Genomic DNA, 22642 nt, shown 5'->3' on the forward strand with positions numbered 1-22642 from the left:
TAAGTCAATATTTAGTTTAAATTCCCGAATTTTGGGATTTCCGTTTCAATTTAAAAAAATTGCATTCCTAGTGATTTAGCTATTTGAGACCCTCTCAGAAATTTCAGAAATATATACAATGATTATAACAAGTTATTTCTAACCATCCCAAATATTTTAAAAATTGGTTGATACTAACTTCTGTTAATTTTTAAGACAAACAAAGTTGCAATATGGCATCTCGCCACCAATTATGAAACACCTAAAATATTACAAAGGTTACACAAACCTAAAAAAGCTCCCATGTCTCTAGTTATCATCCACATATCTTAGTTACACCAAGCAGTACTAATACTAGTAAAACGTCAGAGTAAGTATGTCGCGAATAAAAATATCAATAATATTAAGAAAATCCTTAGGTACTAACTTGCCATAATCTCAAAAATGCTTAAGACTATATTAGCTCCAAGTTATCCGTTAAATAGCTTTAAGAGCTGAAGCAGTTAACGTACTTATAGTGATTTTCATTATGATTTTAAAATTTTGTGCAATTGGAAGATGAGGCAATATAACAAAAAAATATATAATAAGAATAGAAACTCAATGGTTTGGTTACAATTTTTCACTAGTAAGATTGAAAGTAATTGGAGGCTGGATTAATTAGTTAGCACCGAAATAGTGGATTGGGTATTACTAACAACATTTATCTTTTATTGGAAAAAGATACTATATTAAAAAATATTTTAAAACCTCTATTTAAAACTTTATAGAAAAATTAGCTGTCAAGTTGGTATGTATGTTATAACTTTGTCAAAAAAAAATTGTTTATATATTTAAAATAGGATGTAAAGAAAAATTAAATACGATGTATTTTTACGCATTTGATACGTGGTAGAATCATTAAGCCGTCAGAAATTTTGATTGGTAGACAAGAAGAAAATTGAATGATTCAAATCATTTTAGGAATTTTAGGGACCCTCTCACAACCCACACTTCATGCCATAAACAACTTTCCTTTGATTTTTAAAAATCCTAAATTGAATTACCAATTAAAATCGCATATTTTTAGTAATTCAATTAAGTTTTTGGCTTTGAAAAAGCTTAAACATGAAGCCAGAAATAAAAAACGTTGAAGAGTAATTCTGTATGATACAAAAATGAATGTTTTATCGTAAACTATCCAATAGCTCCGAATACTGGAAGTAGAAGAAAGTGGTGTCTATACCAGTGAAGAATTTCTTTAAATAATTGTAATAATTAGATCGAGGTAATTTAAGAATATAATAAAAACCAGTTTGCGTCTACACCATGCATTGGAATGTATGCTGTCAGACGGCGCGACCAGCTAAAAATATTTAGTTGAATGAAGGTAAGCCAGGCACAACCAGGATAGCAGAATATTAGTTAATTCATAAGTGGGCGATAGCTTTTGTCAAAAACCTGTCAGATGTCCTGTTAAATTTGTTAATTCATAGGTTGTCTGAGAGCTATCCCTAAGAACCGCACCAAGATGATCTAGGACATCCTAGGCATGACGCAGCTGTTATAAGTTCATTAAAAATATAGATAGTTTACGTTTTAAGGAACTCTAATCTATTATTGGACTTGACTTTGTTTTATTGAAATGTTACATTATCTAGCCCTTGAATGTAGGAAAGAGCTCCAGAACTTCGCTAAACTATCTTTGGTAAAGTATCTTCAAGTTCTACTACCTAGGTTGATTGCACTCCAAACCATCCCCGTTAAGAGCTTTTTAAAAAGCGTTTTTAACCTCTTCGACATGTAACTCTTACCTTTGAGAAACTAGTACACAAAATAGAATAGTATCTTATTTTCAGACGAATGTCAATGATAAATAAAAAAAGCAAATATGAAAATTAATATATGTATATTTTAGTCACACAGTATCTATAAGTAGCTTTTTTATTAATAATAACATAAATTTTCCGGCTTATATCAAGATTTTTTGACAAATTACTGGAACAAAATAAATAACATTTTGCACAGGTGTATTTTTGCACATAATGTATATATATTACATTAGCATATAATAGCATAAGGTGAGGGTTTGTTTGTCCATCTTGATGGAGCGCGTCTTCCGCTTTTGAGAATACATCGATAGTTTTAAACCTTAATGATTCTTATCAGGCTATTGTATCTATAATATATACTTTTACCAGACAAATGCATGGTTAGTGCTTCATAAAAGGTATTGTTAGAACAGGTCTGAGAGGAATATTTTACCAAAACACAAAAAATATATATTTAGGTACTTTTTTTCTGAACAGATAAAATGTTTTATATCGACATAATAAAAATATATTATTTCAAACATAAAATTTAACAATGAAGTGAGTTTAAACAGACACATAACACAACACAAAAACAAGGTATAGAGAACTTATTGCATTTTAATTTGTTATGTTATTTGCTTGATTAAACTCAGCTTATATAATAAAAATGCATGTACTCAGTTTATTTACTTAATTTTAGAACACCTTCCCGAGGACGAGGTACATCACATTACACAAACTCTGCCTCTATAAATAGCAATGAGGTTACAGTTAACGTTAATAGGGGTACACCAGCGCCGTAAGTTAACACCTATTTTTTACTATAATTTGCTATTTGTTGTAACTACCTGTATATAATTTAAAGTCAATATAATTTACCTATTAAGTTAAATAAAGTACCTTCTATGCACCTTAAAGTAAAAACCTGTACTAAGTTTTAGAAACTTTTAATATAGGAATCGCATGCCTTCAGTCTCTTTTATACCGGCGAAAAATCGTGGTATAAAAATTAATGATTTAACTTGCAAGTCTAATTCACGAGTTAAAAAGAGAACGATGGCGTTTCTTCTACTCTCTTTTACTAACTGCACTCCAAAAGTGACCGTAAACGTGGCAGACATGCTGCGTATTGAATTTCTCCTCTTAGCACAAGCGAGGAATGGAGGAATCGATGAATTATTGTCGTTCTCTATTTAATTTAATGCTTTACCTATGAATTCCTGTTGCTTGTTTATGTATGTACCCCTGGAGCCCCATATAAAAAATCTGAAATAAGAATTTCAAAATCTTGACGAACATTGATGTATTATTGAACCGTACTGCAATTTCGGCATGGTGATTTGGTTCTTAACATCATCAGTGTTTTGTGAATTGGCCTTATTAGCTCCAAATTGTAGATAATCATTTATAATTTTTACATAATAAATGTAAAAATCCGTCAGCGTTGATCCCTGTGATTTTCTACTGTTTCATAATTAGATGGCATTAAAACATTCACTGTCTCGTCCAACTTATGCGTTTATATTCCTGTTCATAAAAAAGAAACTTATCTCCTCAAATACCAAATCAAACGATATTTTCACAGTTCGTTAACTTTTTCATTAAAAAAAGTTATATTCCGACCAGAAATGAAAACTTTGAAACGTGTCGGAGCTTCGCTTAATAAATTTCGTCATTTGACTAATTATAACATGAAACGAAACTTCAAATTATTCTCAGGGTCATTTTCTTATAATTTCTTAAAAGTGTGCATATGACCTTAAATTTCGAATGTTTGTGACTTCTTAATAGCCAATTATATGAATTTCAGTTTATTTTTAAATAAATCTTTTAAATTAAATTGTGGTACTTAGTAAACATAATTTAATTTACGTAATATTTTTTCACGAACATGAATCCCCATTAATATTACTCTCCACGTATCACAGTGTTTTCGTGAAATATTTTTTGATATTTTTTGTAGAACTTTTAAACAGATTCTTAGACTAACCTAACACATACTGATGAAGCAACTGTTCCTATTTTTTTTCTTGGCATCAGTGAAGTCGTTAAGATTGCTAACCCCAAAGAAATACACGGAAGAACTTACGACCCATGAGAGGCAGTAATTGAAAAAATTGCAAATTACTTACCTTCATTGTCTTTCTCCTCTCCTACCATGTCTTCTCGTATTAAAACCAATAACGCTGTAAGATTTTTGATCTAGTATATTCAAAATGTGTCAAATGGCTCGCAAATCTTAAGCAAGCATATTATATCTATCGAATCGTTATCTTTTTAATCTTATAAGACCAGATTATATTTATATATTTTTTTTAACATTTGCAAATCTTTTTTACTGCAGAAGTTTAAATCTCGTGAATACTGTGTCTGAATCTTGTACATTTAATAGTTCCACTTAATGAAAGAAGTCAGATCGACGTAGTAATTATGTGTACTAATTTTAGTAATTTATTAAGTTCGAAAGCTGTAGATCAAACATTTTTATGCCAACCTTCAGAATTCTTCACTGATCCAATCTGGATTTACTTCTTTTTGATTATTATTAGAATGATCTTACCGTAAACGTGTTTAGCTATATGCCACATGGTAATAGTATGGAGAACTCTAGCATATCAATAATCGCATGCATTAGCCTGATTGAACCCTTATGCTATCAAGTCAATAAATTACTTAATGATTACTAAATTAATCATTGATTAATTTAGTATGCAATAAGAAAAACCAGTTGTATATAATTTTATTTGGAAATAAATTATTATTTACTCTATTGAAGCAGAGCAAATATATTTAGTCATAAAGGAAGCAAATTAATAGAGAAATTTTCCTAATCTTTTGGAGCAGGTTTGCTTTATTCTAGATGAAATTTAAATTAAAAAAAATATAAAATTAATTAAAAAATTCACATTATTTTTCTTTGATTGCTTCATTGTTGCTCTTACCCTTGCAATGACAATTTGCAATTATTATTGGTTATACTGATACTCTAGAAATGGACAAAATTCGTTATTAAATTAATTTTTATTTTTTGGTGGTCGTATATAAAATTACGTTTTTTCACAATGGTATAATAATTTCTTTAACATATTTTTATTACCTATTTTACAATATCTTAAGACTCTATATTTTTTTTAGAATGTATTTTAACATGTTTTTTCAAGTCACATTTATGATATTTAGTTGTTCTGAACTTATTTAATCATAAAATACATACATATTTAATTTTATGATGCTTTAAATTATATTTTTTTAAATTTAAGCCGAGCACGTCCAACATTAAAGCCATCTACATCAATTGTCTCTAAAGCTTCAGAGTTTATCGATATTTATAAATTTCCTCCGAGAAGACCAGACCCTCTATACCCTCAACCACAGCCAGACAAAACTGCTGCTAAATGCAGAAAGGACGTTTGCTTGTTACCTGATTGCTCATGTGGAGGAAAAGATATTCCTGGTAAGTCTGATAAATAAGTCCAAAATTATTTTTGTTATTGTTTCAGGAGGCCCTTTTGGTCTAAATGAGCTTGAATTTAAATTGTATATTTTTGATTAGGAGATATTCCAGTGACGGAAACCCCTCAAATAGTTTTGATGACATTTGATGACGCTGTTAATGATTTAAATAAGCCATACTATATTGATTTATTTGAAAACGGACGCAGAAATCCTAATGGCTGTCCAATAACGGCCACATTTTACGTTTCACACGAATGGACAGATTATAGCCAGGTCCAGAATCTGTATGCCGACGGCCATGAATTAGCATCCCATACAGTCTCGTAAGTGGCCTTTTTTTGGCCATATAGCCTTCTTAAGCAAATTAACTTTGGATTTTAGGTAATCTGTGACATCTTGCTCTTTTTTGCTGTCATCTTTTTTTTTTCTCTTCCTTTATACTTTTATAACATATCATTGTTCTTTTTTTATTTAGTCTCCAATGTCATCTTGCTTTGTTAAAAAATAGATAAACGAATACCGGTAAGAATAAAAATGCACATGATATGTGAACGAAAATTATTAGCTCATTGTGATGGTGGAATCAGACAGATATGGAAGCACAAGAAAATTTACCATCGACGACAATTTTATTGCCAAAATATATTGAATAATTTAGATACAGTAGGTAGAAATTATTTGTTCACATAGTGTGACTTGCAATAAAATTTGGTAACATAAATGTGTTTTTAATATGAACCAACTCTTAAATTCTTCATTTAGTTTATCGTATATACGGATTACTATCTCAAATGCAGCCATGCCTCTGGTGACTTATATCAAAATATTTAATTTTTAGACTTCTTACTATGAACGTTTCCAATTTTTTTAACACTTCCGCAGACCAGTACTAACATTAATGTAATGTCAAAAGCTATGTTCTTTGGCGTCAATGTGCTTTCTCAGCTTTTTACAATGTAAAATATGGAGGATAGTTTTTTCTGGAGGATAGGATTTCAACGAATCCTTAAAGATAACGATTACGAGTGGGTCTTCGAACAATTCTCTTTGGTCATTATTATATCCTTTATCTAAGATAAGGGCAACCAGGCAACCTCTTCTTAGAAAATATACTCTGGCGGCTCCCAAACCTGGTTTGAAAATATTTTACATCAAAATATTATATTAAAATTAAAAAATGTGTAATAGCAAGAAAACTCTTAATAAATATGGATTGCAACATCAGTAATCTGGTAGAAAGATTGAGCATCTAACTTAAAAAAGAGCAATAGCACAGTCAGTATTTTTATACGCTTTATATCTTAGTCCATTCTCTTGAGGTTTGCGGAAACCTGGAGTGATCGCAATCCCTTTAAACCATTAGCATTCCTTTAATGTGATGATTTGCGAGGGATGTTGTAAGATATGTATGTACAATAAAGCTGTATTGCATATTTTTAGAATTAAAGAACTAGTGACAGTTGGTTTATTTTTATCAATTTGTACCACCTTAAATACACTTAACACACAGTTCTCAAAATGTACTTGACACGAAAAAGAAAATATTATTTTGCTAACAAAAAAACATGTAATTTGAACTAATGCCTATCTATTTTTGCGACAGACTGGACGTAAACACGCTCATGCACAAAATATGCGTTTTTTTTTAATTATTTTTAAACCTCCAAGAGATTAATAATATTTAATATTTCTTCTTATTTACTTTTCACTTCAAGTTACAAGAACTCATCCATGATTCTCAAAGAGATATTGTAATCAAAATAAAAATGAAAAGTCATAGGTCTCTTAAAAAGTTATAATAAAACTAAAATTTAAAATACACAGGTTGCATGTTTCACTTTTAACAAAACAGCATTAGACCTAAAAAATTTAAAACAAACATAATTATAAATAACTTCTCTAGCAATATTTTTGCTAGAACCTATCTACTGGCTTTTTCACCTATTAGCATTTTGAGAAGCTGTCAATGTATTAACACAGAAATTTTTCACATATTTAACACTTTAATTAGCATTTATTAATCTAAATTTCTTTTTTCCATTTCTGCGCCTACTAACCTGCAGGAGATATACCAGTTGAGCAAGTACCTCAAATCGTGCTGCTTACTTTTGATGATTCAGTAAATGATTTAAACAAGGGTCTCTATCAAGACTTGTTTGAAAGAGGTAGGACAAATCCTAATGGCTGCCCCATAGCTGCCACCTTTTATGTATCCCATGAATGGACCGACTATAGTCAAGTTCAAAATCTGTACTCTGATGGTCATGAACTAGCTTCCCATACAGTTTCGTAAGTTTAAAGACAACTTAGTTTGTTCAGCACAATATGTCCTTGAAGTTCCCCTTATTTAATAAGTATAATATAAGTAATGTTACGTTATTTAGCTAGAATCTAAGTTAACATATGTTCTATATCATCTTAAAAACAAAAAAAAGTAAAGAAGCTGTGGAAGTAAAGATTGTACTTTCCGATAATGTCTTTGCTTATCAGCTTCTTCAAGGCAAGACAACCAGAAAAAAAAATGAAAATATATCTATATTAATCAAGCATATAACTAATTTATGTGATCAGCTGTACTATTTCCAAATTCAAGAGAAAAATAAGATACATCTCTATATGAAGGATGAGCTACATCTGTAAAAAAAATTCTCCTGAATATATATTATTTTAATAAGCAAAAACTTAACAGAACAATGTTTTACCGATTCTTCAATTGTGCTTGTCTCTGAGAAGGTAAATCCAATACGCCGCACGTCTTGGCTTACCTTCAATATCGGTTAAAATCAAATTTTTAGACTTTTGCAGCAAAGACCTTAGTTGGTCGGTCGTGTATATTTTATTTTTGTTTTCGGTCTGCCGTTCTGGTCGCCTTGTCCTAAAAATACTTATAAGCAGACGATATGCGTCGGCCACCCTACATCCGCCACTTTCTCTGCTTCCCTACTTACGGAATATACCGAAGAATCTATCTTTTTATAATTAAATACGATAAGTACTATTAGGTAGCAATCATTATTAATTTAATAGAAGTGTCTGCTTTAAATTAAACATTTTACGTCAAGTTAATGTAAGGGGAACTTTGATTTTGTACCACCGACACAACTTAATCGTATAGTTTTCCACACCAACTCTAATTTCTGCCTTTATTACTAATCGCTTAAATATTTTTTTATTTTTCAATTTTATACTTCAATTTATTAACATATCTTACTTGTATTGCTTGCTTCTTCTTAGCACTTAAATAATGTGTAAGACTGTTTTTTAATGTATATTTTATTTATATGTAGACATAGTTTTGGCGAACAATTTTCTCAGAAAAAATGGACAAAAGAAGTAGCTGGTCAAAGAGAAATTCTATCTGCATATGGTGGTGTAAAATTAGAAGATGTCAGAGGCATGAGAGCTCCATTTTTGTCGGTAAGTTATGGTTTTAGTTATGTGTCCTCATTAACCAATATTTCTTTTCGAGAATTTTATAACTTTATGTAAATAAATTTACGTAGCTGCCAATTACTGCAGAATCATACTTCGTTGCATAATGTTTTTAATCGCAATGTTATTATAGTTTAGTTTGCGTTGTTCAAAAACAAGAATATGGCTTTGGACATTTTTTTGAATCTCTAAAATGCTTCAGTTTTTTTTAACCTGAGTAAGGCGTTCAGTTGTATACACCATGAATTCAGCAACGAGGTATTATACCTAAAATCACATTTGGCCATAAAAAAAACAGAATAGAAAGAACATCGCATGAAAAAGGTTGTGGGATCCCTATTTGGCTTACTTTTGGCTCCTATATTATTTCTAGTGTTTAGCGATAACCTGCTCTCAGCTGATAAAAAACCAGTTTTTACATATGAAACTTCCCTCTAGATTTCTGGAGCTAGCACTCTTAAGACTAGAAACTTCACGGCCTTGATTTATGCAATCTGCTTCTTGATCTGAAATACTTTTTTTTATAAAAAGCCAATCTTATAAATGCATAAAATCCCTTGCATAATATCCCTTGACATAATATTAGTGCTATTGATATTACAATTAGTTGGTTTCTATAGTAATTTATAATGTTGGCGTAAGACTACTTGCTAGGCATTACCTCTTCACTCTTAGAATTTAATTGATTGAAAATAGTTGGAATAGCCTTAACATATTTTTTTGTTTGCAAAAAATACATTATTAAAATGTATAGAAAAGGAAAAATCTCCAGAGACTATACTGCACCTACAATAGAGGTGTAGTTAGAATGCTGGAATTACGGAGAAGCTTCTGTCAGGGGTCGCCAAATTACTAGAGAAATAAAGGGCAGAGTTAAGTTTTTTTTCTGGAGCTTGGGTATCAGTATTTGCAGTATACGCTATATATGCTATATATAGGGTTGCTTCTTAACCACAAAAAATTAACCAGTTTGCTAAAAATCTCAGACGGTCTCTTCAGAAATTCGCATCAAATAGTATATTAAAGTTATTTAAACCCAAAATAGAAGTAAAAGTTTCCACGCGTTAATAGCCGACCCCGGTGGCATCGTGGTAATAAGTTCACGATGTGTGGTTTCAGGTTCGAATCCTGGCCTTGGCATGGTTATTTTTATTTGTCTCTACAAAAGAAGTTAAAATAAACAAACTAATCTGAGAAGCAGTCGATGAAACGACTTAAGTCCTATCGTGGTTCGGAGCCTACGTTAAATTGTAGGTCTAAGACAAGCTAAACGCAAATTAATCTGTTCACCTAAGAGTCCTAAGACTCATAATTGTAAATGTTTATTATTTCCTTTAATACTTTCGCGGAACAACACTAACTCATGTAATTTAAGAATCCATGTTATGAGTTAATGTACCTTCGTAGCTTAAGTTTTTGTAATGTAAAGTATGGAAAATACTTTGTTTTCTTTATTAACTTCAACACATCCATTTAAACTAATCAAGCTGATTTCAGACGACTTTCTTTAAGAAAACACACTAGTAAAGTATCTAATTATATCACTAAGAATTAAGGGGTCAAAAAATGGCTCCTCTTTCTTCATTCCAGAAATTGAGATAAAATGACTGAGAAATTGAGATCCTTCGAACTGGCTCATTTTGTTGAATATCGAAAATTTTACTTAGAGCAGTGTAATCGGAAGTCCAGATATCTCTTCTTATCCATATTATCTATTTTGTAAGATGTCAGATTTCTATTATTAAATGATTGATTAAATAATTTAAGCAAAAGAAAGGTTGGGTTGAAGGTGTCATTACTAATTGCTGGGATGTTGTTGAGTTCCTACCCATTTTTTTTTTTGGATCTAGCTCGCAAAACTTCTCTGTAACTTAAACCTGCAATCGAGTTCTGCAGTTCAACAACTATGGCATAAATGGAGGCATTTGGGTTAAATAGTCTTAGTAATATCGATTAAAAAAGCCATCTGATATTTACTCTAAAAAATTAAGTTATTAGATTTATTGCTACCGGTTACTTATAAATCATAATTAACCAATAAAAGAAAATTTTTAACTACTCACTATTTATAGGTTGGAGGAAATAAGATGTTTAAAATGTTGTACGATTCCAACTTCACCTATGATTCTTCCATGCCTATTTATGAAAACAAACCACCAAGCTGGCCCTATACGTTGGACTACAAATTATTCCATGACTGTATGATTCCGCCTTGTCCAACAAGATCATATCCCGGGGTATGGGAAGTACCAATGGTTATGTGGCAAGACTTAAATGGAGGACGGTGTTCTATGGGAGATGCTTGCAGTAACCCACCAGATGCGGATGGCGTTTTTAAAATGCTTATTAAAAATTTCCAAAGGCATTATACAACGAACAGGTAGTGTTGAAAATTATGTTACCTATAATTTTTTAAAAAATTTAAAATAGGATCTACCAAATATTTTCAAAACTACATAATATCAAAACTTATTCCTTGTGACTCTTTGCCGTAATTAAATTTGGTCACCTACAAGAAAAAAAGTTTATTTTATTTAAAATTATGTTTTAGGGCACCTTTCGGACTCTTTTATCACGCTGCTTGGTTTACACAGCCCCACCACAAAGAGGGATTTATTAACTTCATTGATACTATTTTGGCCATGAAAGATGTCTGGATAATAACTAATTGGCAAGCATTACAGTGGGTGAGAGATCCAACTCCTACAAATAGATTAAATAACTTCCAGGCTTTCCAGTGTGATTATTCGGTATGTACTGTTCGTTTAATATACTTTTGCATTATTTTTTCATCACTGGCATGACAAAAATGAAACGTTCATTCATAGAAATTTTTGCATGTTTTTCACTAAAAATATCGGAGTATAAATAAATTTACATAATAATCAAAAGTATGTACATTCTGGTCTGATTTGAGAGGTTCTTCTGGAAAACTTATTTTTGGAGTGGAGTAGCGGGTAAAGGACGAACAGCTAGATAATGCTTGGAGTTTGTGTCTTAGCTTGCAATTTCCAAGTGCGTATCCAATGAAAGATGATACCTAGTAAAGGACCGGCGGAGCATAGCGAAGAAATTCCCGATTTAAAAAGCACAATTGATGTTTTTTTCTTTTTAGAGAAGAGAAAAAAACCATTTGGGTCTTCCTGAAGTTGATTTGCAATCTGTACTGAACCATTCAGGATTGTAATAATATCAGATCTCTTTGGAGCTTACTCTTGACTACAAGTATCGTGGGTATATTGATATAAGATTTTGATTTGCAAGGGTCATGCATGAAAAAGTTGAAAAGTAAGGGCCATACAGACCATTGGAAAACTCCTGTTTTGATCGAATGGTTGGTGGACGCAATTCCATCAGCGCAGACGTGAAAAGACAGGTTATTTGTTTGATAAGAAACAATGGGTTTAACAAGGCAGTCGAACAACGACGACTTTATGGATTAACCCGTCATCTTGATCGAGGAAAAAACACTGATGAGTCTACAACTTCACAAATGAAGAGTTTTTTTGTTTACTCAGCCTTCTTAGGTTTTTGTTGTTTTGGCAAGAACAACAATTTACGTATAGCGGACGTGTTTGAGGGCTGGGTTATCTATGCGATGCAATTCACAGCGTTGGCACTTGTGTACTTTTGTAGTGGCTTCCTTATGAAAAATATGTAAATCATCATGATAAATTAATATCGACATTAATTAATATCACAAACGCCGCCTTTACCTTCGCCTCTATCCTTTATTTAAAAGTAGTTTGGTTGAAGTTTACCTTATATTTAGCTTAGATAGTTTTAAAGTATATTTTGTTTGTGCGAGATGCTCGTGTTAATGTATACTTTTCCCTTTCTTATAGGATCGCCCTAAAAGATGTAACAATCCAAAAGTTTGCAATCTTTGGCATAAATCTGGAGTAAGATATATGAGGACTTGCCAACCCTGCCCAGACATATATCCTTGGACAGGTAATACTGGCATTCGTAGCAGTAGGATCGACAACGACATTGAAGACTCCAATAATTAGATGGATTTTAAGAATCTTTGTAGGCAAATTTAAACTATAATTTTTGCTAGGCTCATTTAGAGCGTATTTCAATAATTTTTTAAATTAAAGCCAAAATTGTGTAAATATTTTTAATGATGTTTTTCAGGCGTCAATTTATATATCATGCCTGAATTTAACATCAATCCACGCCTAGTAAATTTTTTTATATTTATGGCAGGTATACGCTACGTATTATACCTGCTATAAATATTATACTTACCAAACTATAAAATAACATTCTACGAAAAACAAAAACGAAAGTTTAATGTTTAATAAAGCTAAATAAACCTTGTAATATAAATCCGGTTAAAAGAAGTATTATTTATAGTTATGCCTATATGTAATTTATTAAATTATTAAATTTATTTTTTCACCAAGTGTTTATGGAAAAATATATAGATATATTATCTTGTGGCAATGCTTGGAGGTATAATAAAATTTTAAAATAATTCTGTTGTATTATTTAGTTTAAAATAAGGTTTCCTTTTTTTTAAATATTCGAAACATGCCCCTTACGAAATATGTAGAGCTGTACATAATTGTACATTAGACTGATTAAGTTTTTCGGACATTTTAAATATAAGGAAAAGAAAAAATCACTTATTTTAATTCCGAACATTCCAGATCCTGATATTATTCTTCTGGATATGAGAGCATTTTAAAATCTTAAAAAAGAGTTGATTCCAATTTAGTGTTCTATACATACAGTAACTTGAATTTTTTTGTTAAAGGCAGTTTCTTGACTTAACTGACTCTCTTGACACTATAAGATGCTTCGGTTTAAGAATTGTACCGTTGTAAAACTCTCAAGGTTGCTCAGATATTTAAACATCATGTATATGAGTATCCGGCACTCCACTCTGCACTTCATCCAAGATATAGTAGATTGTAGGAAGTTCTCATTGCCTTAAATTGTATCATTGACTTAATTCTAACCATAATTTCTCCGAGTTAAGATAAAAATCGACTGTGTGGACAGCCTCTAGCCGCCACCATTTTAACAATTATGCTATTCAGCTCGGCCGATACACAGCGCTGCAGAGCATGGCCCCCATCCATCTAACCACACAGCATCCTAACCACCTATTTCAAGTGCGCGGCAGATTACTATGAAAGAAGTCTTGTAAAATACCATTTGATATTCAGAAACACACCAAAGCCTTTCTATTACCCGCAGTGCTGTCTACCTTTATGACCATGAATATAATGAAAATTACAGGCTGATAGATATCTGGTGTGCGTGCAATAAATATATAATAAATCAAGATGTTTTTTTAGGTACCAGTTAATAACGTCTCTATTATTGTCACTAAAAAGCTAAAAATACCGATAATAATATTTTTGCGTCTGAGAATAAAAACTACTTTCATCTCTGCTCATTATTTCAAGACTGGATAAGGCAGGTTTTGTAGGTGTTCTCCCAATAGCACTATGCTCTATGCGAATTCGAGCCCAAGGACTGACAGAGCAATAGTCAGATAAGTTAAAAGTAGGAAAGTGAACACGATGTATATTTTCCAAAGTTTTTCTCGCTCGTTGGTCGCAACGATGTTCGCCATCTGGAAACAATAGCAAACCTAAATATCAAGACTTTAATTTTACTTTTATCTGAGTTTGTCCAAATGTTGGTTTTTTTCATTTTTGAATAAAACAATATCTTAAGCTTATAATTGCTTTAAGTGTAATATTGGCATTGCTGAAAAGATCAAATTTACAGAGTGTGATGGCTGCAAGCTGAGGTCTCATGCTGAAAGCACGGGCCTTACAACTTAGCTGAGGAATGAACGAATTTTTTCAGTATTTCTGTGATAGATGTATGAAAGGTCTGAGGATTATGCCAGTTTTTCAAATAAAAATAAATGTTTAAACACAACGTGAAGGTCAAATCTCTGGCAACGAAGCAATTCAAAGAAACTATAAAGATTCGTTAGGTCGAGGGTCTACGAACTGAACTCTACGTAAGATAAAAACAAGTCTATCGAAACTAGGCAATTCAAAGAGGCTATAAAGATTCATTAGCTGAAGGGCCTAATACTAACATCAATTTCAGTGCAAGAAAGAATGATGCATTTACCAATTCTACTCTTAGGTAAGAGTTGAGTGAAAGGCAAAAACGCACAAAAAATATTATGCTTTAAATTAGTTTGGTTGCTGAAAAACTTGAACTGAATCACGTGACTTCTATACTTATAAATATATGCAGGATAAGAGGAAATCCATAGGATGTCCAGAGTAGCCTCCGGAATCCGGAGACAATTTTTAGTTTTTTATTTCAGCACAGTATTATAGTGAAGTAGTAGAGCAGCAAAATTAACTTCATAGTGTTAATTAAAAGCTGAAACGGCATAGAGATTGCGTTGTAGACCTTATGCTGAAATTCACTAGAGCCATACCATCTATTCTCGTAAAAAATTAGTTGAAATTTGCAATTATGATGTCTTACTAAAATGTAAGAGGGTTGTGTAGCAAGATTACTGAATTCAGTCGAGCTGTTCAGGTCATAATTAAAGCAATTACAAAGTCAAGGTTTCAGCCAGATATTCTCAACTCTGACTCTGTTTACCATGCTAAGAGGAGGTTCAAGGACAAGATATTCTGGGGAATAGTAAATGTCGTTACTACGAGCAGTAGAGCCGGTGTACTTCTTGAACTAATAGAGTTATCTAAGGTTAGCCGTATTGGTTATAGATGTTTTAGGTTTAGCTTTTTTTTCTTTATGTTTTTGTAATTTATTTCCCCTCTTCTTGAACAACTGAACCAAAAGTTGTAGCTCTCAACAATTCTTTTTTTGCATCTAATTTTACGTTGGACATACACATTATTCTTTTAGATGATGTAAATGTTCTAACGATTGGTACTGATTGTCCCTGTAGTTTAAATCATAAAACTGTATTAAACGTTTGTAAAATGTAGAATCTTTAATAATGTTTTAATGTACCCAACGTACTTAATCAGTTTATAGATCTTGTCCTTGCTAATTTTGACATCCAAGTTTTAAAAAACGCTGCACTTTTACTTAATGAAGATGTCCATCATCTCTTATAACCATTATAAATTATTATCAATGCTTATGCTCAAATTATTATCAAGTTGTAGCATACGTTTTACATGCTAGTTTCTAAGAATAGTTTACCAGAATTCAGAAAACTAGATTTCCCGGAGATGTAGTGTTGTAGACTGATCGGCTTCCTGTCTTAAATTCCATTAAGGTATCCATTTATTGCCAGGTTTTTAAAATAAAATCCTCTATAATCTTTACAACTGTGCCACAAAAGCAAAAAAGTATTTTTCTCCATGGTACTCTAAAGATCGATATATTGAAAAACATTTTAGAAAACAAAAACAAGAAGAAAGAGCATTCAGAGATTTCAAACCACATTGTATTAAGAATATCTTTTGTTTAATTATCCATTTAAATACATTATCTTTTCAACCATAATTGGAGGTTAATTGAAAACCACAAGAAGCACTATTAGCTTTTTTAGAGTGTGTTTTGTGTTCCAATGCCGCACTCAGATTGTTATATGGCATATCGATCTGATTTTGTTAAAGTTGCTGCTTTAAACGCTATAAATGATAATATTACTGTCAGCAAGGCTTTGAAAAATAAACTTAGTGCTGGATAGATTTACAAGTTTTGTTATAAAGGATTGCATGGATTGGAAGGTTAAAGGGTGTGTCCTGTACTAGAAAAGGATGACTCCATCCAGATTGAAAACTATCATCCAATATCAATTCTATGCAATTTCTCCCTTTTATTTGAGACTATTCTTTATCGTAAATTTTTTTTCGAAAATTCACTCAAGATTCTGTTGATCATAAATTTTTCTCTGATAAATCTTGTGCAACAAATCTTTGCTCTTTCTCTAGCCAGGTTTACTATGCTCTAATTAATGAAGCTTAGTTGGATTTAGACGTTGTTTGAACAGATTGCCATTATTATATATTGCTTAGAAGAACGTCACTATTTTTTTGGTTTCTCGAGGACTCTCGGCTGGTGTACCCAACTTTGATCTTGGGCCTCTGCTCTTCAACTCATCTGTATCTACTTTTAATTCACAGGGTGCTTATTTACACTTTAGATAAATAATATATAAAGATGGAATATCCATGATTTAATGGTTTTTAGGCAAAGATGTTTTTTGAGTTACGAAGAAATTAGAGGCAATTTGGATTTGAATTTATATTGACATGGCAGTCTGAAATCTTATTAATAATTATAAAATACCATTTATTGAAATTAAAGAAAATAAGAAGTATTGTGGCCATCTGCCATATAATTACCATGGTATTACAAGGCAAGGACACGATGTTTATTTTACTTTATAGCTTTTGATATAAATTGTAGCTTAAAATAATCCTTAATAATTCAAAAAAGGCTTTAGAACATAAGTGGCTCCCACATGGCACATGCCAAGCAGGCTTGCCTGAGGGAATCATATAAATATCAGCCTCTGGGATAATGTAAATTTCCTAATTACGAAGCTTTTTTTATGCTTGAGTTTGTGTGTTATATCCAATATTTAAAATAATGCCATCTGAAAAACTTGTTAAAAATATATTTTTGTCAGACAGTAAGAATTCCTCATTGTTTCCTTTTTTATCCTAAAATATTTTTTTATTTGACTGCTTTTGAAAGAGGAAGATATGAAACTGATATTTACTTTGAATAGCTTACAGTAATCTTCTGCAGTCCGTTCCATATACTAGTTTTGTTCGAGCTCGATTATTTTAAATTTTATTTTTTTTCGTCAGCGTCTGAAGTCGGTGAGGCCTGTACCTATAGCGGAAAAATATTACGCGGCATTGGTATAATATTTTTATAATGCAGGAATTACATGTATAAAACCCGCATAGATTCGTAATTACAATTTTTTATGCTGTGCATTTCATATTGAAAATTAAAGCGTTGTTCTTATTAAAATAAAATATGAACTGTAATAAAAATAAAATGTTCTCATTATAAAAAAACAGAAAATAAAACTCTAAATCATAAACCTGATAAATAATTCTTTAAATAAAAGGCTCAAAAAGACCTCCTCCTTTAGCTAAACAAAAGGTTAGCCTATTGTAAAAGCTGCTTCTTACTTCCAAAAGAGTTTAAGGTAAAATAGAATTATCATTTCTTTCAACAATTTCCTTTCTCAACTCGTCTAAATTCGTTGGCCTACTATTATGATGTTTATCAATAGTCTCCTTAAGATAACCCCACAAATAAAAGTCATTTGGTGAAAAATATCAAGCCTATATCAGGGAGGAGTTGAACAGCAGGAAGAACTTGGTTTTGTAGCAACTCAAGGTATTCTTGGCGTTCAAAGTACCATTTATGAAAAATGGTCCAATAATATAGTCGCCCAAAATACCAGCCCAAACATTTAACTTTTGAGGATATATGGTTCATATCTTTTTTTCAATAAACTAAAAAGAGACGAAAGGAATAGCAAGTTCATACAACCTCTTTCTATATTTCTATTCCGAAGGCTGCCGACGGCAACCCCAACTCCCAATCGGAACCAGTTGAGATCGAGAGTAGGGTTTAGACATTTTTTCTATTATCGAGAGAAATTTTCTTTCTATCGAGTTGGAAAGTTCGCTCGGCGATTAGATGATCGAAATCCACCGCACCGCTTATCAGCCAGAAAGTAAGCGAGAAGCGGTATTGCCATTTATAATGCCTATGTGTAGTCTTCTATTCGCCAATCTGTAAACTGGACTAGCGTTTACTTCCTTGGAGTACTATTATCTCCTGCCAGAAGTTCGAAAGTGGAAACAATTTGAAATGCTCTAGTTTTTAGCGATGTTTTTACGAAATACCGAACAATAGCAGCCATAATATGTTCTTCTTTAAGGAGTTTTCTTCCTCTTAATACTTGAAAAGCTTCCTATCCTTTAAAATTTAAAGCAATGGATTTATCTGTTTTGTGGTCAGTGGTAAGATTTTGCCATCTCCTAATAAATATTCTTGTTACATTACGGCACAATGTATTTTTTAGTCCTCACTGTCCAATAAACACTTTTGTTAGCATCTTTGCATTTGCTTTTACTAAATTTACATCCAGACAGCACAAATCTATCCAATAGATATCCAAAGGTTTCCTCTTCGTTAACATATAAATATGCAGTGAAAATCCATTTAATATCTGAAAAAACCAATAGGATGCAAATGTTACAAGCTTAACCCGCCATAGAACCATCAAATAAAATTTTCTACTAGGCAGATAATTTGTTGGTGTAAACGATATGTAAAATATAAAGTCCAATGGATTGTAACTTTCCCTCATCCATAATATATACAAATTATTAGGAGACAAAAAATGGATGTAGGTCCAGTAATAATATAAATTTTAGCCCATTGGACTTCCATAAATTTGCGAAAGAGGTCCATTAAACGTTGCGAAGGTAGTACCGTGGTATCTAGTTCTCACTTTAAATACATCCCTTGGAATTGTCTAAGGTCCAATGCCTTTTTAAGAAGAGAAACATGGACGTCTAATGTATCTGAAAAATAGCAGTCCAGTTTCATTGCTATTTGTCCAAATGTTTTGGCTTTTTTCTTTAGTCCGTGGGCTTGCAATTAACTTAAATCCAGAGTATGTCCTATACATTTAAAAAAAAAAGATCTGTCAAACGTCTGATGAAACGTCTATAAAAATATGAGTCGAATGGCTTCTCAAAAAAATCCATCCATTGGACTTAGGTAAAGTAACGATACTTTTCAAAACATCTTTTGGAACGCCAATGGAACTCCATTTGATAAAGATAATAAAATTTAGGATTTATCTTTTGCTTGTACAAAATTATCATACAGAGGATGTTATTAATGTATTCATGGAGATTTCATCCTAGTTTATGACCAATGCAGGCTTAAAACATTGAAAGGCTAGAATTAGTATTGCCATGGAACTATGGACAATTTGTTTGCTTGCAACATCTCTGATAGCAAATGTTTATGTAGAAGTGGCAAAAAAAACACACTTTATAATATCATAAAAATTGGTCAGTTTTTTTGACAGGCGCAAAACAATATTATTCCTCTTCAATAAAATATGAACTATTTTTTCATAAAATGTGATATGATAATCTATAAAGCAGTCAACATTAAATGAATGTAGATAACGTATATTAGAGAAAAAGGCAACAACATCGCAACACCGCTCGATCGCATTGTTGATTCTACCGACACAAGTAATCTTTAACAGTGATGTTGTAAAAAAATATTTACGTGATAAGTATTTATTATTAATAAATTATGATTTAAATTATAAACAATATTACCGTTTATGAACTCTTTATCCATTTTTTTAACATACTTCATTAGAGTAAAGATATTTATCTAATAAAAAGCATTATTTTGGAAATTAAATATTTTATATTTATTATTGATATCTCAATAAGTTTTTATTATTCTACGTTTATGACGACGGTTGTCAAACACTAAAATCACTAAAAAACACTAAAATCACTCAACCTTTTTTCCCTTTTCAACCAGAAATTAAAGAGAAAACACAGTATTTCACAAATGCCGAATGTAAACACAAAGCCAGATGACAATTGGGACACAAGATGACAGTTTTTGCCTGCGATGTTGCCATTTCAAATTTTTTAGTTTCAAAAAATTGAGTTTTTATGAATAAGAATGTTAATTATTGTTATTTCCTGTTTTTGAAGACGTTATTTTTGCGCTTAGAATAACATATATCTATTTATTATTACTTTTTATTTTTCATCCAAAATCTAACATCAATAAGTTAAATTAACATTATGATATGTGTTGATATATAGCCGAAAATTTCAATATTATATATTCGATAATATTCGATATTAACAAATTAAGTTAAATAAATTTATGTGGTATTAATGTAAATTTTTGTTATGAGGTGATATGTCAATTACAGGATATATTTTTTTTTTAATGGTAAATTTTTTCTAAATTCTAAACGCCCGGCATATAAATCTAATATAATAAGACGATTTTGAGTTGCTTGAGCACAAGCAGCAAAGCATAAGCATTTTTTCCATTATTAAAAAAGTTTTCTCTTTTTGCGAGTCAATCCGTGGACACTTTCTATATTCTTTAGTTTAAAAGAACTCATTGATCATTGGAGAAATACTTGTTGGTCAAATTGAAGTTCTTCAAAAAAAAACTACTTTTGCTGTGGTCAACACAGTTAAACTTGCTAAAACGAGTTCGGTTTTTGAATAAAAGCAAGATTTCTTGTGGTATACAGTTACAACTTTTTACATGTTTGTGAAAAGCATGGACGTATGATATTTTTAAAAAATTTAACCTTTATAGGAATTCACTAATTCAATAGTTCATTTTCCTCGTACTTTGCAAGATAAGCATAAGCGCTTGAGGTGGTCTTTTCACATGTAGATCATCATTGTTTTTATTTCCATTTCAGGATTTTCTAATATAGTTGGAAAAATCCCAATACCGAACATGTAGGCAAAGTTTACAAAATAGAATACTATAAATAAAAATAATAGTATAAAATAGTATTCTATTCTGTAAACTTTGATGTAGGTAAGAGCAGAAAATATTTCTAAAGTATATATATAGGTCTCCTCAAACATCGCTAGTATATTAAGCTGATCTTTAATTTGTACTCCCTATGCCTAAAGTAGATTACGGTTTTGTACTTTTAACATTTTACATTTTTTAATTCCATACCAATTTGCTGCAATTAGGATTTAATAAATAGTCAAGCTTCATTAAGTGCCATATTCTGCCACGTCGCAAGAGCTTTTTACGCCATGGAGTTTTAATAATTCGGTTTAGGATGATTTTTTTAATTAGGAAATCTCACTCGATACGAAATTATTTTTAAAACACCAAAACAAGAAAAAAATACATTTTACAGAACTAAAAATTAAAGTACCTAAATCTTACTATTATGATTAACACATAAAGTTTGTAGCGGTACAAAGTACCCTGACATTTTAAGTTACGAATATTTTACGAAAATAATGTAATTTTAAAGAAGCGTACAGGCTAGCAGAATTATAATGTATTAATAACGTCGAGAAAGCTGTTTCGAAATATATTCATCTAGAGGTCATCAACTGAAATGCATTGAAAGAACAAGTTTATGTAACACTAATTCTTAAGGTCAGTTGAAGACCTTAAATGTTTTTTCAACCAGGAACTTATAACTATCTCTTTGTGTTTAAAATCCTTTCTCTTTCCGCAATATTCATAGACGTCGGTACGTAAATGATTTTATTTTCCCGACTAAGAAATATATGGATGTAACCATAATGGACATGGTTAAACTGAAATTAGAAGTAATTCGCTTGAAATTACTTTTGCTTTCCTAAAATATATTAGACAAAACGTAATTTTCTACTTATTGCTTTAAAACCGAATCCAATAATATTGCACTCCCAATACATAGATCTAAAAATTGATGATTTTTTGTAGCTACTTAACATGTAAGAATTTTTTAACAAATAGAAAATAATATACTAGCTACTGTACATACTTTTGCTTAATATACTATATATAGCGAGGTCAACAAAGAATTAAACACAATAGTGCAGGTTATTACGAAAGTACATACCTTACCGCACCCTATTTATGCTCGACTTCTTGATGTTAAGCCTATGATTAAGCCAGTCTAGAGGGGGAACTTTTGGAATGAAAATTTCAGGTAAAGTAATATTTGTAAGGCAAAAGTTCATATAGTGAGTGATATAAAGTAATTAAAGGGACAGACAAAGATCCATTGTCAATGATATATAATCCCACTGCTTTAGAAATTTTTCTTAATTTAAACTTTATTTACTGGCTGAAACGTCGTTTTATTTAAGATGTACAAATCCAAAAGTCTGCTGAAATTTTCGATATTAAGTTCAGAAAGTGCTTATTAATTAACACAGTATTACTTAATTCCTTTAAGAATAAATAAATTTTTAACTAATAAAAATAAATACTTTTTTTTATCG

The 22642-nt window shown here is 31.2% G+C and overlaps 1 protein-coding gene across 10 annotated transcripts in view; it reads left to right on the forward strand.

Moving 5' to 3' along the window:
• Positions 1-13143, forward strand: part of LOC126748381 (uncharacterized) — a 116560-nt gene extending 103417 nt beyond the window's left edge. For 6 of the 10 annotated variants that reach the window (XM_050457576.1, XM_050457573.1, XM_050457575.1 and 3 more), the window contains 7 exons: positions 2473-2571; positions 5033-5226; positions 7292-7517; positions 8516-8645; positions 10733-11040; positions 11212-11410; positions 12506-13143. In XM_050457576.1, the coding sequence (XP_050313533.1) occupies positions 2473-2571; positions 5033-5226; positions 7292-7517; positions 8516-8645; positions 10733-11040; positions 11212-11410; positions 12506-12673 (1324 nt within the window). In that variant the 3' untranslated portion in view covers positions 12674-13143. Of the gene's footprint in view, positions 1-2472; positions 2572-5032; positions 5227-5325; positions 5552-5609; positions 5629-7291; positions 7518-8515; positions 8646-10732; positions 11041-11211; positions 11411-12505 lie in introns of those variants that run through there. The other 4 variants (XM_050457574.1, XM_050457579.1, XM_050457582.1 and 1 more) reach the window with 3 other exon arrangements.
• Positions 13144-22642: the final 9499 nt, after the last annotated feature.

This window comes from Anthonomus grandis, chromosome 22 (assembly GCF_022605725.1).
Source record: "Anthonomus grandis grandis chromosome 22, icAntGran1.3, whole genome shotgun sequence".
Lineage (NCBI taxonomy): Eukaryota > Metazoa > Arthropoda > Insecta > Coleoptera > Curculionidae > Anthonomus > Anthonomus grandis.